The sequence below is a fragment of the Aphidius gifuensis genome, linkage group LG4 (genome assembly GCF_014905175.1).
Source record: "Aphidius gifuensis isolate YNYX2018 linkage group LG4, ASM1490517v1, whole genome shotgun sequence".
Taxonomy (NCBI): Eukaryota; Metazoa; Arthropoda; class Insecta; order Hymenoptera; family Braconidae; genus Aphidius; species Aphidius gifuensis.
In genome coordinates this window covers 24,436,223-24,451,894 of record NC_057791.1, presented here as the reverse complement: position 1 = coordinate 24,451,894, position 15,672 = coordinate 24,436,223, and the positions used below count along the sequence as shown (strand labels likewise).

General features: G+C 24.8%; 1 protein-coding gene across 3 annotated transcripts in view; it reads left to right on the top strand.

Annotated features, from left to right (window-relative positions):
* The first annotated feature begins 1,224 nt into the window (after positions 1 to 1,224).
* LOC122855882 (nephrin-like) overlaps positions 1,225 to 15,672 on the top strand; it is a 133,381-nt gene continuing 118,933 nt past the window's right edge. For 2 of the 3 annotated variants that reach the window (XM_044157554.1, XM_044157552.1), the window contains exons 1-2: positions 1,225 to 1,685; positions 4,830 to 5,305. In XM_044157554.1, the coding sequence (XP_044013489.1) occupies positions 5,245 to 5,305 (61 nt within the window). In that variant the 5' untranslated portion in view covers positions 1,225 to 1,685; positions 4,830 to 5,244. The remainder of the gene's footprint in view (positions 1,686 to 4,829; positions 5,306 to 15,672) is intronic. The other variant, XM_044157553.1, reaches the window with a different exon arrangement.

Genomic DNA, 15,672 nt, shown 5'->3' with positions numbered 1-15,672 from the left:
ATATAAATAGTAATTTTATTTATTTTACAGAGAAAGCCATAAAGATTTATATTCATATATATATAGTTGGTTATGGTACGTGAGTTGTTTTTGCGCGTGCTTAGTCTACATGTGAAATATATAAGGGACACAAGTCAGGATACACTGACTCGTACCCTCAAGGGAATACCACAAAAATAGGGGGGTTGTTTTTATATACGTTAATGAAAATATACGTGGCATGCTCCCTTCTAACACACACATCAACACACAAATACACTTTGCCGCATACACGAGTCTGATTCATAATACGTGTAAATATTATTTTTATATATATGTGCAGTATATAATGTAAGACTGTTTTTATTTTTTTCTTTTAGCTCTATATGAAATTTTGTAACCCCGCCTTCATTTACACCTATTTTACCTCCCCTTTTATTACTGCAAAATAGATGCATTCATTCTGTTGATGGCACTATTCTGTACCAGGTCTAAATAAAGTCAGCAGGGGTCGAACCCCCTTGTCATATGATGATGATGATGCATCCCCCTATTTTTTTTTTTTTTTTTCTTTCATTCTTTTCTTTTTTAATTTCTGTATGAGCCATCATTCTACTTGACTCATTCAGAATCAAATATTATTATCTAAATGTCTTACTCACTTAATATAATATTTCAAATGAAAATAAAATTATTGTCCCTTATTTTATACAATCCATTATAATTTATTATCATGATTAATTAATTTATATATTTTTTTTTTTTCCATTGTAAAGAAAAATAAAAGGATTTTTTTTTTTTTTCATAAATTTTATATTTATAAATTTCACAATAATAGATGTATGAAATATTAAATTTTGTAATTAAGGTATATACAAAAAGTCATGAAAAAATTCATATATAAAATTCATTTAACAAACACATTGACAAATTAAATTTTGATAGTATTATTGATTGAATGAAATGTTATTATTGCCACTCGAGTTTGTGTGTCAAATAAAATTTTAGGTGATGAGTGTATATTTAAAAAAAAAAAAAAAAATAAAAGCTAAAGACAAATGAGATTATAGATTTTGATTATTAGAGAGAATGGTCAGCTGGCACAGTGATTGGTATGTGCCGAGTTTACAACTACTGTATGGTGGCCCAGTGGTGGTGCGAACGATCAACCTTATAATAAGGGTGGGGGATGCCAGCGTCCCGACGCTGCTCGGGACCGCAGTGAACTAGGCGCCACCGCGCGCCAGTATCGAACCCGCGATCGTCGCGAGCATACGTGTGCTATATTCCTCCTCGGCCTCAACAATAATAAAAAAAAAAATAAATAAATAAAAAAGATTAATAAATTTATAATTAAAAAAAAAAATTAAATAATAAAATTATTTAATTTATATATTAAACTGCTTTACTGAATTTTCATTGTGTAAAATTTTTTTTTTTATTTTCATTTTCAACAATAATTAACCGGTACACTTGTTTGTGCAAATTAATAAATTTTTATAAATGTGAGTGCTTAATTGTGTGTGTGTTTGTGTGTGTAATTAAAAAAATAAAATTATTATTTTTTATTTAATTAAAATATTATAAATTTAAATTTAATTGTTATGATAATATTAATTTTAAATACAGTTAAATATAAAATTTCATTGGAATTTAACTGGGATTCAAAGTTAACGTATTTAATACCACAAGGAAACATTGACATGGTAAAGTTTTAAATGAAAAAAAAAAAATTTTTTTTTTTTTCTTTTTTATTACGATACGACAGTCGTGAGAGTTTTGTGAGTTTTGAGAGTCTGAAAATTTTATAGTGAATATATGACTGCTGTGTATGAAAAAATGAAAAAATAAAAATAAAAAAAAATTATAATTTAAATTAATGTGGTGGAAGTAATTTTAGTATTTTTTTTTTTATTAATTTTATCAAGTTTTTTCATGGTTTTAATAAATAATTATTCATATCGTTTGTGATTATTTTATAGGGCAGTTATTTTACAACTTGAATCGATAAACTGTGTCTATATTTAATTATTAATTATTATGATGGATTTTTTTTATACTACCCTAAGGTCGCATTCGACTGGTTAACGAGTGATTGACAGTATTTAAAGTTATAACGTCAAAGCCACTGAACATACACCCCAACTTTATATATATATATTCTTTTTATTTATTTATTTTTTCTTTTAATATTTTTTTTTCACCTTGCAAATCAATCGCGTGTGTGACTCTTGGTGTATCCATGGCCATATGAGATTTTTCATCACGCCACAACTAAAAAATCCACCTTTATTTTTTCACCCTCACTTTGTCCTTGCCCCGACAAATCGTCCAATTTTCTACGTGACATTGTTGCGACCATGTCAAATAACTTACTCCAACAATTGTCAACGTAAAAAAAAAATATAAAAAATAAATACTTAAACTATTTGTCTTTTTTTAAAAAAATACATTTACAAAGTAATAATAATAATAGCTGATATGAAAAAAAAAATTATAAAATAAAATTTAATTATCATAGAATGTGTACTATTTTATTTTTATTCCAAGTCAACTTTTAGCTTTTTATTTTATTTTTTTTTCATCCATACTTTTATATACAATTTTCGTTTTTTTTTTTTTGAACAATTCTTCTTTTATTTACTCGATTTTTTTAGCAATTATCGTGAACGTACCGAGTTCACTTGCGGTGGTCAATTAGATGTAGCTTTTTTTTTTAGCATTTAGCATATTAGCAGTTCGTGAATATGGATCTTTTGAGTGTGTGTGTGTATGGTTGGATAACTATGTATGTTAGCCGCAGGCAAAGTTTCTATCTGATGCAAAAAGCACCAATGCTAAAACGACCCATCGAACGTTATCATCTCTTTTACTAACATCGGTTTAAAAAAGCACTCGGCAAAGTCACATTAGCGTTGAATAGCCACAGCCATATGAGTAGCACCTCGTTTTAATTTCGATGTATAAAAACTTTATTCATTTTTTAAATTCTCTTTGAAAATTTTCATTCAATAAAATGGTTTTTTTATAAATTAAATTTAATGATTTTAAAAATTTTTTAAATAGTATCAAGTTACAATAATTTTATAATGAGATTGTCATTAATTTTAAAAAATATAAATAATAAAATATTTAAAATGATAATTTATGAAATATAATATTTCATGAAAAAAACTGACAACGTTATTTTTTCCAAAAGAAAAACAAAATGGTCTATTTTTTTTTTGCTTTTACAACGAGATTATATTTCATTTTTTTTTTTTAAATTTTTCACACTCAATATTATTGAGTAACTATATATAATTTATTATAACAAGTAAAATGAAAATTGAGTACTCCAAGTTATGGCAGGATAATAAATATGATAACACAAAAAAAAATGAGTAAAATTTTCATTCTATATTTTTGCTCAGCCTTAAAATTTATACATCGATCATTTTTCTTTACCAGTAGAATAGAAAACTACCCTTCACCCTTATCCATTTGCCTTTTTTTTTTTTTTATTTACAATATCACACTGCCTGGTTAAACGATGAAGGCAGCAGTCGCCACGAAAGTACATACACTCTCTCTATGCATCTACACTTATACAAAAAAAAAAAAATATATATAACACGCTTTTCAAAGGAAAAAAATATTTTTTTTTGAATATATACGTGTTCCAAGTTCATCAATCATTACCGATAAACCTCTGTGATATAAAAATAAAAATAAAAAAAAATAAAAACATACACCCCGAGAAATTGAATAAATAAAAATAAAAAAATAAAAAAACAACTATATCAATGACTGAAATATAGATGGAAAAAATAAAAAAATAATAGATTTTTATTTTTATTAAGGTCGTCTATAAAACTATCCATATAAAAATAAAAAAAAATACATAATTAAAAAAATCACGAAAATTATATTTTCAAAATATTTAGAATTTTATTTTTTTACTATTCATGAATAAATTTTTTATAATATTATAAAAATCGTGTAGGTTTGATCGACTTATAAATTTAACTCAAGTGGCTTTATATTCCATTGATTTGGTTGACATATAATGCTGATAAAAAAATCCTCAGCCTTATTTTTATTATTTTATTTTATATACACACAAACAGCAGACAGCACACGCGATTCAATATATTTTCGTTTCAAGAATTTTTCATGAGAAATCGTTAAGGGTCTATTCAACCATCGAATATCAAGCCAACAAAAAAATAGTAATAATAATAATAATATAAATAAATATAATAATAAAAAGACTGTTTTGAGAGAAATAAAATGAATAAGAAAAGAGAAAAAAAAAAAAATTTCAAATGAAAAAGTTGTATGTTCTGTGCTGGGCACGTGCAAGAGCCAAACTTTTCTGTGCTCATCATCGTTTTGAACGTCTCTTCAACGAGCAAAAAAAAAAAAGATTTTATTTTTTTCGACTTTTGTCGTTGCTTCCACACCATATGCTCATATATCTATACATACTTAACACATATTTACGAACTGAAAAATTTTCAAACATGTTGAAATCTCAAAAGCCACAGACTAAAAGTGAGTCAAAACTTTTCGCCTAGATATCAGCAATTCGTTTATCTTACGAAGACAAATTTTTTTTTTTTTTTTTATAAAAGAAATTTATACGTTTTTCTTTAGTTGGAAAACTTAAGTGTGTGTGTCTTTATCTAAAATGCCAGGGGCTAAAAGTGCATGCATGCATTGTACGAGTATAAAAAAGCTTCTGATTTTTTTTTTTTTTTTTATATGAATACTCTCAAAACTCACATATTAAAATTGTTATAAAAAAAAAAATTTATATATTAATTTATAATATTAATTACGTTAAACATATTATTATTAATTTCAAGGGCAACGTGGGAACTATCAAGCGGTTAATCCAGTGCTGAAAAAAAAAAAAGAAAAAAAAAAAAATGGATCAATCGAGTATACGTGATGATGATAAATTACAAGTGTTATTGTGTTAATTTTAAATTGGATTATTATCAAAGACAGTGAGCCTTGAAATATATACATGAAAATAAGAAAGGAAAAAAAAAAATTAAAATATTAAATTAACGAGGAATTGAATGATCCAAGTGACCGCGAAGGACTAGTGAAATTCAAGTAGGCTCTTAGAGAACCAGTGACTCGTTGGCAAGTGCAAATAAATAATAAATAAATATAAAGTGTACTGAAACGGAAAAAAAAAATAAAAAGCCAAGTGAACAAGCTAACGAAACCAATTAATTAAAATAAAAAAAATTGATAATAAATATTTTAAAAATGAAGCATCATCCAGCAGTGACAGTCTTTATTGTTCTCCTTGGCAGTGTACGAGCTCAAGGTCAGTCATTTTTTGTTGATGATTACAAATTGTAGAAAATTTATTTTTACTTTTAATTTGTTGTTAAATGAATGTATATAATTTAGTGTGACAATTAATTAATATCACGTTAATAATAATTATTGGTACAGATATTAGAGACATACCAATGAAATTGCAATTCTCATGAAACACACGTGAGGATTACCAGAGTAAATCTCTCGTATAACACGTTAGATTTGCTGGGCCATGAATTGACATTAAATCGTCTCAATCTCTCGAGACAGATACCATCATGTGTTTGTGTCGTATGTGTCGTATGAGCTTTGCGTATATATATAACATCTTTGTGCAATCACAAAATATATATATGTTGGATGGATGTATGGGGTAAAGATTGCTTGACTGATATGGAACATATACACGCGCCCAACTGTCCCATGGGCACTCAACCGTCACTGACCAATTACGCTCTGTCGAGTCAAGCCCTTATTGTCCTTTTGTAATAAACGATATTTTTCCAATTTAATAATAGATATTATTTTCGAGAAAAAAAAAGTAGGTATTATTTGGAAAAAATTATTGATTGCTTTATGTGGCTGGTATTTAAATCATTAGAAATTGACTCGAAAATTTATAAAGAAATTTTTAGAATTTTAGGATTGGACTATATTTTTTTTTTATGAATGAATTATGAAATATTTAATATTGATGCTTTAATATTTAAACAACTCAGAAATATGATTATCGTATTGATTAAAAATTTAAATGAAATTATTTTTATTTTTTTTTCGAGGTTTTATATTTTGACTAATTTTGGAATTCTTTTTCGGGTCATGGTTGTTGAAAAAAAATTTTTAAAGGGAAATTTTGAGTTTTTATTGTTTTAATATTTAAACAATACCTAAATATAATTACTGTGAAATTTACAAAATTTAATTTCAATTATTTTCAATTTTAAATTTATTATCAAGAAAAATTTTCTTTTTTTATAATTCGCTAAAATAGTAATTTATGAAAATTAATAAGTAAAATAAAAAAAGATATTACGCATTAGTTGAGTTTAAAATTTATCAAAAATAAATTATTTTTTAATTTTTTTAAATTTAATTTTAAACTTTATAAATTTTATTTTAAAAATCTTATATTTTTTTTTTTTTCAGTCATTTAATTTTTTTTCTCTAACATTATAAAATTTAAAAATTATATAAATTTAATTTTTTATTTATTTTCCATAGCTGCATGCAAATAGTTGACTAATTATTATTATAAATTAATACGTCATCTCGTTGGAGGTAAATAAGTGTAAACGTCATTTAAAAAACTTTTTGACTCAACATTTTTAAATATATAATTTTCTTGCTCCAAATAAATTAAATACACGCTCGTATATACATTTTCTTCAATAAAAAAAAACGACTGAAAATAATTTTTAACTTCATAAAGTATATTCCCCAAAAAAAAAAAAAAAAAAAAGTACATAAATTTTTTGTATACCCAAGTAGATTTGACATGGAGTATAATTTAATTTTTTTGGCCAAAATAAAAATCAAATACAATGATAAAGTCTCTAAAAAGTAAATAAAAAATAAATAAATATTATCAAAAGAAAAATGGGATTGATAAGTAGAAAGAAAGTGGTTTTTTTTTGTTTTTTTTTTTTGCAAAACATCTAACCTGGGGTGTACGTGGCCTCTTGAAAGCTTAACGCGTGTGTGCACTCACTTGTACTGTAGTCTCTCTTCAATGATATATCCTACCATCTGAGTGCACACTTGTGGTATACCCGATTTGCACTAGCCATTTGTACAACTGATATAAACTTTATATACAAGAAAAGAAAAACGAGATTTATATATATGTAAGAGCTGTACAATCCACTAAAATTGTACGAGTAAATTTTATTTCAATTTTATTCGGTTTTTTATTATTTTTAAGTTGTTTTTTATGGTACAGAGACAAAGATATTAAGACAAATGAAAAAAAAACAATATACACTAGTGTTTTACTTGCTTTTTCATGTTCAAATAAATTTTAAATTTTAAATTTTAATTTTAGAAAAATGAGGAAAAAATTTAATTCAAGTATTGTCAATTGAATTTTAACAAAGTACCTTGATTGACCTTATTATTATTATTATTATTATTATTATTATTATTTAAATAGTTTACTTTTTTTTAAAAAAAAAAGAATTGTTGTTCATGCGAACAACCAATCGTTTCGCTAGTTAAGTCTTCTTACCTCCAACGCGCTTGACAACTTTTCGTTTCAGCATTGCAAATTGTTTGGTAGACGAGTTTCACTTGGTTGTCATCAACTGCGTTTTAATTTACCGGGCTTTGTTTTTCATTAAAATGTAAAAGAAAAATTAAAAAATATATAAATATTCTTTATATTTTAAATTGTGGTTTTATTGGCTAAATTATTTTTGATGATAAAAGTTTTTTAAATAAATGAAAAATATATTTTTAATTGGTATATTTAAAATTGATTTGATTAATTTTAATGGACAATTGCTAGGAATTAGAAAAATATATTTAATACAAATTTTAAAAGCTGTTTAAAAATTTTGCAAAGAGTAGAGTCCCTCATGTAAAAAAAAAATAAATAAATAAAATTGATGAATTTATCAGGTACAAGTTCAACTCTGGCTTGTGTTGTTTATTTTTTTTATTTTCAACAGACTGACCTCGGACAACGAAAAAAAAAAAAAAATGAAATAATAAAAATAACATTATCTAACTACAATGATAATATTTTTAATAATAATAATAACGATCAAAGAAAGTGTTTTATGGCACCGCTTGTTAAAAAAAAAAAATATTGAAAATAAAAAAGAGCTGCTTGTTTTGACAAGCACAGGAGTTACGATGTCAAGATTTCTTTTTTTTTATTTAACCTTTCTAATGCACTCCAATCTACTATGTTAATTATTTTTTAATAATTTTTTTTAATTACTTGTTAATTTTATTTTCAATTTTAAAATACAACTTTATATTAACTTGAAAAATAATAAAAATAATTTTAAAATAATAATTACATACCTTGGGAGCAAACAGCCAAAGATAATAATGTCAAGACAAAAAAAAAAAAATTTATTAAATTCATTTGAATTTACTCACACGCGTAATTTAAAAAAATTATTTGCGAATTTTGGATTTTCCGCCGAGTACAAAATACTGCCACGTAATGGCCGACTACAATAGTTTTTTTTTTGCGCAGTAAGAGAGAGAGAGAGAGACATGATAAACCAAAAAAAAATTGGCAAAAATAAATATTTGTCAATGAAAAATCAATAATCAATCAATTTATAATAATTAATTTAGCCACAACAATATAAATATTATTGAAATAATAATTTCCCCTGTTTTAATTCAAGGTCAAGACTAATTTTGTTTTTTTTTTTTTACTCAAAAATTATTATTGGCGTCATTAAAAATGATTTCACTATTTCAAATAAAAATTTATAAACTTGTAAATAATTAATTAATTAATATGGCGATAAATAAATAAATACAAATGCCATTTAGAAATTTTTTTGATCACTTTTTAACAATCACTCACGCATTCGAATTTCAATTAATTCATCTAAAATTTACAAGAATTAATTACAATATTATAAATTTTATTAATAAAACAACACATATTTAATCTCGAGATCACGACAATTTTTTTTACTCATATCACGTAAATATTATTTTTTTCGACCGACATGATGCTGCCCTTTGCAGGTGCCAAAACAAGACTGTTTTTTGTTTTTTTTTTTTTCTCTTTTTTATTTTGTCTCAAAGAGGGCCGTAGTGCAACACAGCTGTGTTGTCGGTGTTAGTACAGGGGGGAAGAAAAAAAAAAAAATAAGGAATCAGTGTGACGCCATCACGCGAATGGAGAAAATCTTACTCCGTATTAAAATCATCGTGTTAATTATTATCAGTGCAAATTGTTATCTAAAAATATAACAATATAATACTTTATCGAATAAAGATTACGTTGGTAATAATTTCAGTGTATTTTTTTAAAGTTTAAAAACAATAAAACGCCATTAAAAATTTGGAGTAAAAAAAAAAAAAACTGTCGTGAACTGGAAATAAAATATGTGTGTAATAATAATAATAATCATATTTCTAATGTTGTGGATAAATTAGTGATTATAAATTACGAATAAATTAATTGATTTTTTATTGACAATAATTTTTCTTATTGAAGTGAAATAATTTTCAATGACGCCATTAAATATTTTTGAGTAAAAAAAAATTAGTCGTGACCTTGAAATAGAACAAATTGTGTGCAAATATTATTTTAATATTACTCAAAATTTTATTGATAATTATTTAGGGAGACAATTATTTAGTTTTGTCATTTATTTCTCGGTCTATCATGTCTCTCTCTTGCTGTGGAAAAAAAAAAAAAATATTACTGTTAGTCGGCCATTACGTGGCAGTATTTTGTACTTGGCGGAAAAATATTATTTTAAATATAAATTCGAAAAATTTTTTGTCAATTTTATTATTAAAAATATTAATTTTTAATAATTTTAAAAATTACGCGTGTGTAATAAAAAGTGAGTGAATTCAAGTGTCTTTCATATTTATTTTTTGGAGTCAATTTTGGAGTGAGGCATTGGAAAATATTCCAACACCCAAGGTATTTCAATTTATCATTATTATTTTATCTCAATAACAATCCTTATATTCTGCAATAAATAATAATAATAATATTTAATCAATTATTGATTTTTTTCTATATTAAAAAATTGTTTTCTTTAATTTTCTCATTCAATTTGTAAAAAGAAAACGAATAAGACAGATATTTCTTTGAATTTAGAGATTAAAAAAATACCAAAGATACCACAGTAGTATTTACTTTTTTAAGAAAAAAAAATAAATAAAATAACAACCCTCTGATAGATTAAATGGATAATTGTTTTCAATCAGAAAATAGCGTAAAATAGTAATTGAAAATTGTGGTTGAATACTGACATGTAAAAAATAAAAATGAAAAGAATTAAATAAATCTCATTTTGAGTTTTGTGCTCCAACACGTATTGGCAACGATCGTTAACTCTCATCCCCATGTGAATTGTATACAAACTAGTGTGGTCATCAGTCTACACCATATACATATTGCCTGTATGTCATTGGTGACTAGTCCAAATGAGTCAGCTTAGGGAGCAAAATACGGCTCATCGTTGGTTGGCTTTATTTTTTTTTTCATGCATTTATTAGATTTATTTTATTTTTTACTTTCTGTAATCAAAATTCAAAATAATAATCAAAAAATTATTTTGAAAAAATACAATCTATTGTCAATCATCATTTTTTAAAATTCGATTAATTATTAATTTTAGAAAAATAAAAAAATCTATATTTTATTTTCAATTTAAAATTTGAATTTAAACTTATTAAAAATTACTTTTTTTGGAATTTACAGTTGAAAATTTAAATTAAATTGACAATATTTTATTTTAAAATTTTGAATATTTTTAAAATACTAAAATTGGGCAAATAAAACTAAAAAAATCTGCTCCAATATAATTTTACATTTTTATTATCTGAAAAATATTTTTAATATAAATCTAAATTTAAAAAAAAAAAAACTAAAATCATGCCATTGATTTTTTCTATAAAAAACCAAAACTTTTTTCTATTTAATTTTCCCATTTTTCAATTTTTTTCAAATAACAAAAAAATTTCCGCGCACAATACCAATGAATCACCAAGAAAATATTAACTGTAATTGTATTACGTGAACATAGCGTTTTAAAATGATCAAAGAAATTTTCATAGACATATATTTAAAGATATTGGCCAACTCTGGTATTCAGTCGTTTTCATTTGAAAACTTAAATTACTTGATTTTCCGGGTGAGTTAAATTCCAAATGTCTTTGTTTCAAAAAAACAATTTCTTTCTTCACTTTTTTAACTATTTTTTTTTGTTTTAAAACCATTTATCTGTCCAGTTTTTCTTTAATCTTATTTTACTTTATATTTTTTCATATAGATATATAAAAAAAATAAAAAACATCAGTCGTCTATTCGCGCTTGCTCAAAGTATTTGACTAATTAAATTCCTCACGAGATAGTACTTTGGCATTGTGAGTGAAAGAGACAGATAGTTTAAGTAGTTGATCGTACCCTAACCTAACCTACCCTAACCAACCATACCTCACCAACCATTTTGTCTTCCTTCATACATATATATCAGTGATGCTCTCATTGTTTCAAAGTATATACAATACGTTAAGTTGGATGAGATCGACGTTAAACTTGTCTCATTCGTCCTGGTGACGTCCATTTCCGTCCAAGCGTAACAGTATATTCTTCTTATACTCTATATGTATATTTCAAATAGCTATAAATTTTATACAACCTTATCCATTTACTAGAAAAAGAGGGAGAGACTAACTACTACTTATACCAACGACTAATATTCCTGTTAAACTTTTCTCTCCTCTTTTCTTCAAGACACGTTTCAAGTACTTGTTACCAATAAAAATATTCAACTATCTTTTTTAAATAATCTATTATTTATTATTAATTTAAATTTATTATTAGACTTTTTTTTTTATACAATATATTTCAATATTTTATATTTATATAAATTCATTGTCGAGCTTTCAGGATATTCAACGTCATTGATTAAAATAAATTGAAATGAAAAATAAAAATAATAGTACCTCCTTTTTAATAAACTGTCGTTGAATAAATGAGTTTTCTTTTTTTTTTATTTTATTCTATTCTATTATTATTATCATTTTGGATTATTAACATTGAATTAAATTTGAGAAAAGTAAATGTTAAAAAATGTGTAAATAAAAAAGCTCATTGTGGTGACCCAGAATGTGAAATCCTTACGACCGTAAAATTTTTTTCTCTGGGGTGTAGCAAATCTGATTTAGAACAGTAAAGAGTTATTTATATATTATTATTATTTAGTTATATTTTCCCAATGGATTTTTTTTCCAGTCGATAAATATAATCTCAATTATATAATTTATATTTTTGATCAAATGAAGGTTTTTTTAAACCAGTTATTTTAAATAAAAAAAAAAAAATTTCTATTTAGATTCACTATATATGAAATGTCATTTTCTTTTTAAATTTAAATTATTGATAAAAGTGCATGTTGCATGTGAAACTGGATAGCCAGAAATCAATGAATATTTGACGACAGTTCGATAAAATTGTGAGCCTTGATGGCTTATATATATGTATTTTCTAAATTCAACTGTAAAAGCCACACACAGTCTGATGTCTATCATTCAATATAAATATATATGTGCATTTTTGAAATATATATATTGAGGATCGACTTGCGCAAAAGGCTATCGAGATTCAATTATATTCAGTTGCTTTTACTCTCAGAGCTTTCAATTGTTGTCACATTCGATATGTCTTGTCTTTCATCATTTCACATTGACCACTATATATTTTTACAAGTATTTTTTTATATGTATTACGTGTTTCTTTTTTTTCATTTTATTTTTCTATAGCCGAGTCGGCTTTTCTTCTAATATGTCCTCTATTCGCCAAATCCGTAACTCAAATAATCCTTTGTGTGATCGATTCTCCCTCTGATTGTGACGTGTAAGCTTTACAAGATCCAGACAGATGAATCCTACGTAATACAGAACAAATGATTGTATTTCATTTCAATTTAATATTTTTTTATTTTTATTTTATTTATTTATTTTTTTATTATCTAGTTTAAATCATTGACATGGTATTTATAATATATGTCAATCACAGATAATATTTTTATTGAGAGTTAATATTCATTGGATTTTGAGCTTATGTATTTATTGGATTCGAAGTTTTAATATTTTTAGATTAATAGAATATCAATAATTTGAATGGGAAATATTTTTTATTTTATTTTTTTTCGAGTAGAAAAACAGACTTCTAGAAAGTTAGCACACCACAATGGGCACAAACTCATATAGTTAGAACTAAAATTTTATGCTTTGTTTGTGCTACTCGCGATTTTTGTGCTTTTATATATTTTTTTTTATGCAATGTTTTGCCACCTTAATATTAAGTTGACACAACTTCTTTAATAATTAACTTCAGTTTGATTAAATTCATGTGCTACTATAACTTCTTGTTTCTGTTCTATTAATATTGTTTTCTTTATTATTTTTGTTTGATTATGTGCTTTTTATGTGTTTTCATTCTACGTTTAAGTTGATTTTTTTTTTCTATTATTTTTTATTCAAAAATTTTTGTTTTTTTTATTGTTAGGAAAAAAAAAAAATTGAAGTAAAAAAAAAAAATGAAAAGTAATTGAAATAAAAAATTAATCCAAACGTAGAATGAAAACACATAAAAAGCACATAATTTTGGTCAAAAGTTCATTAGGATTAGTTAATTATTAAAGAAGTTGTGTTAACTTAATATTAAGCTAGCACAACATTGTTAGAAATAAAATTATTTAAATAAATAGTAATTGGAATGAAAAATTAATTCAAACGTAGAATGAAAACACATAAAAAGCACATAAATTTGGTCAAGAGTTCACTGGAATAAGTTGATTATTAAGGAAGTTGTGTCAACTTAATATTAAGGTGGCAAAACATTGCATAAAAAAAAATATCTAAAAGCACAAAATCGCGAGTTCTATACAAAAGTAGCACAAAAAAAGCGTAAAATTTCAGTTCTAACAATATGAGTTTGTGCCCATTTTAGTGTGCTAATTTTCTAGAGAAAAAAAACAGTTGTTTTTGTCAGACAAATTTACATATTTTTTTCAATCTACAGATTCTTTTTTACAATAAAAATTACTTTTCGAATTTTATAATTTATATTTGTATATAAAATTAATTTATAACAATCAATATGTATATTTACAATATTTTTATTTATTTTCTATACATTTTTCTATTTTTCAAAATCAGGGGTTCTTGACATCAAGCTCAAAATGGCCACGTCAACACGCGATACTTTTTATACTTCTTGAATTCATGCATTAAAGTATTTCTGACACTCGATCAATAACAAAATATGTACATACATATCCATAATACATTTCTTTCAAAAACAGACACGACAATATTATTTTCAAAAATATCTTCAACACTCGTCATTAAATAATCACTATCTCTTTAAATTTCCATCAAGTTTAAAAAAAAAGCTCTCATACAAAAGAATCGTTTATCTATATAAAATTAAAAAAAGATAAAAAAAAAATAGATAGATAAATAGACGGGGTATTCTATCAAAGTGTTAGATGGTGTGAAGTATTTCTTAGCACCCTCTCATGTTACAAGTGAAAAGTCTACATAGTCTAGTTGCAGTGTTGAGGGTCGAAAGAGGCGAGAAAAATGAAAAAAAAAAAATAACAGTGACGTTAGGGAGGATGATGACGAAAGAAAGGATCGTGATCGTACATTCGTGAAATCATAACGATGTCGGTATAGAAATATAAAAGTACTCAGAAACTCACTGCCGTTGGAGCTTTTTTTTTTTCTTTTAGCACGGTTGGTTGGTTGTGTGTGTAATTAAGCTGTTTGTATTGTAAAAAGTATTATGGGGATGTGAAAGCTCACTCGAGAAGATTTTTCTTTATCTTCATTTTAATATTTTATATGTCTATTTTCATGATAATAGTCACGCACTGGTTGTGTTAATATCATTTTTACTCTGTCCAACCAAATAATCGAATGGCTTCACTAATTTTATCGACACTTTTTTTATTTTTTTTTGCTTAAATTTATATTTAATTGACCGTAACCATCTGCGTACATGAGCTTTTTTTTTTTTTCTCGTTGTCAGTATAATTCAATTATGATTGTTTATTATATTTTCTTCTTTTATCTAGTCTGTGTGATGCTGACACGAATAACGCAAACATTAAGTTTTATAGTAGAGCTTCTTGCTAAGTATGCCGTTGTGTTTATCAATGAGCTTTTACTAATTTCTATTAGACCCAAGTGATTGTACTGATTGGATTGCTTGTGCTAGTTTAATTTAACATTTACTCGGTAAATTTGTTCATTCATTTTAATTTTATTTTTATATATTTTACATTTGATTGATTAAATATTAAATTTGAATATTTTATTTTACATACAGTGAAATTTATGATGATTATTTTTACCTCTGAGAGTTAATTAAATATTAAAAAATAATATTCAATATTTTTCATAAATAATAAAAATTACCTTGACTTATATTTTAATTTTAGACATTTTTTTTCCAATAAAAATAAAACGAATACTAGTGTTTTTGCAATTCAAAATTTCAATATTACATTTGGCTTTTTTTTTTTTTTTTGTTTATTTCCATTTCAATTGATGTTTGATTTTAGTTTAACAAACAATAAAGTATACTTTTTATATCGAATTACATAGCTCAAAAAATATCGATAAAAATGATATTCTATTTTTAGA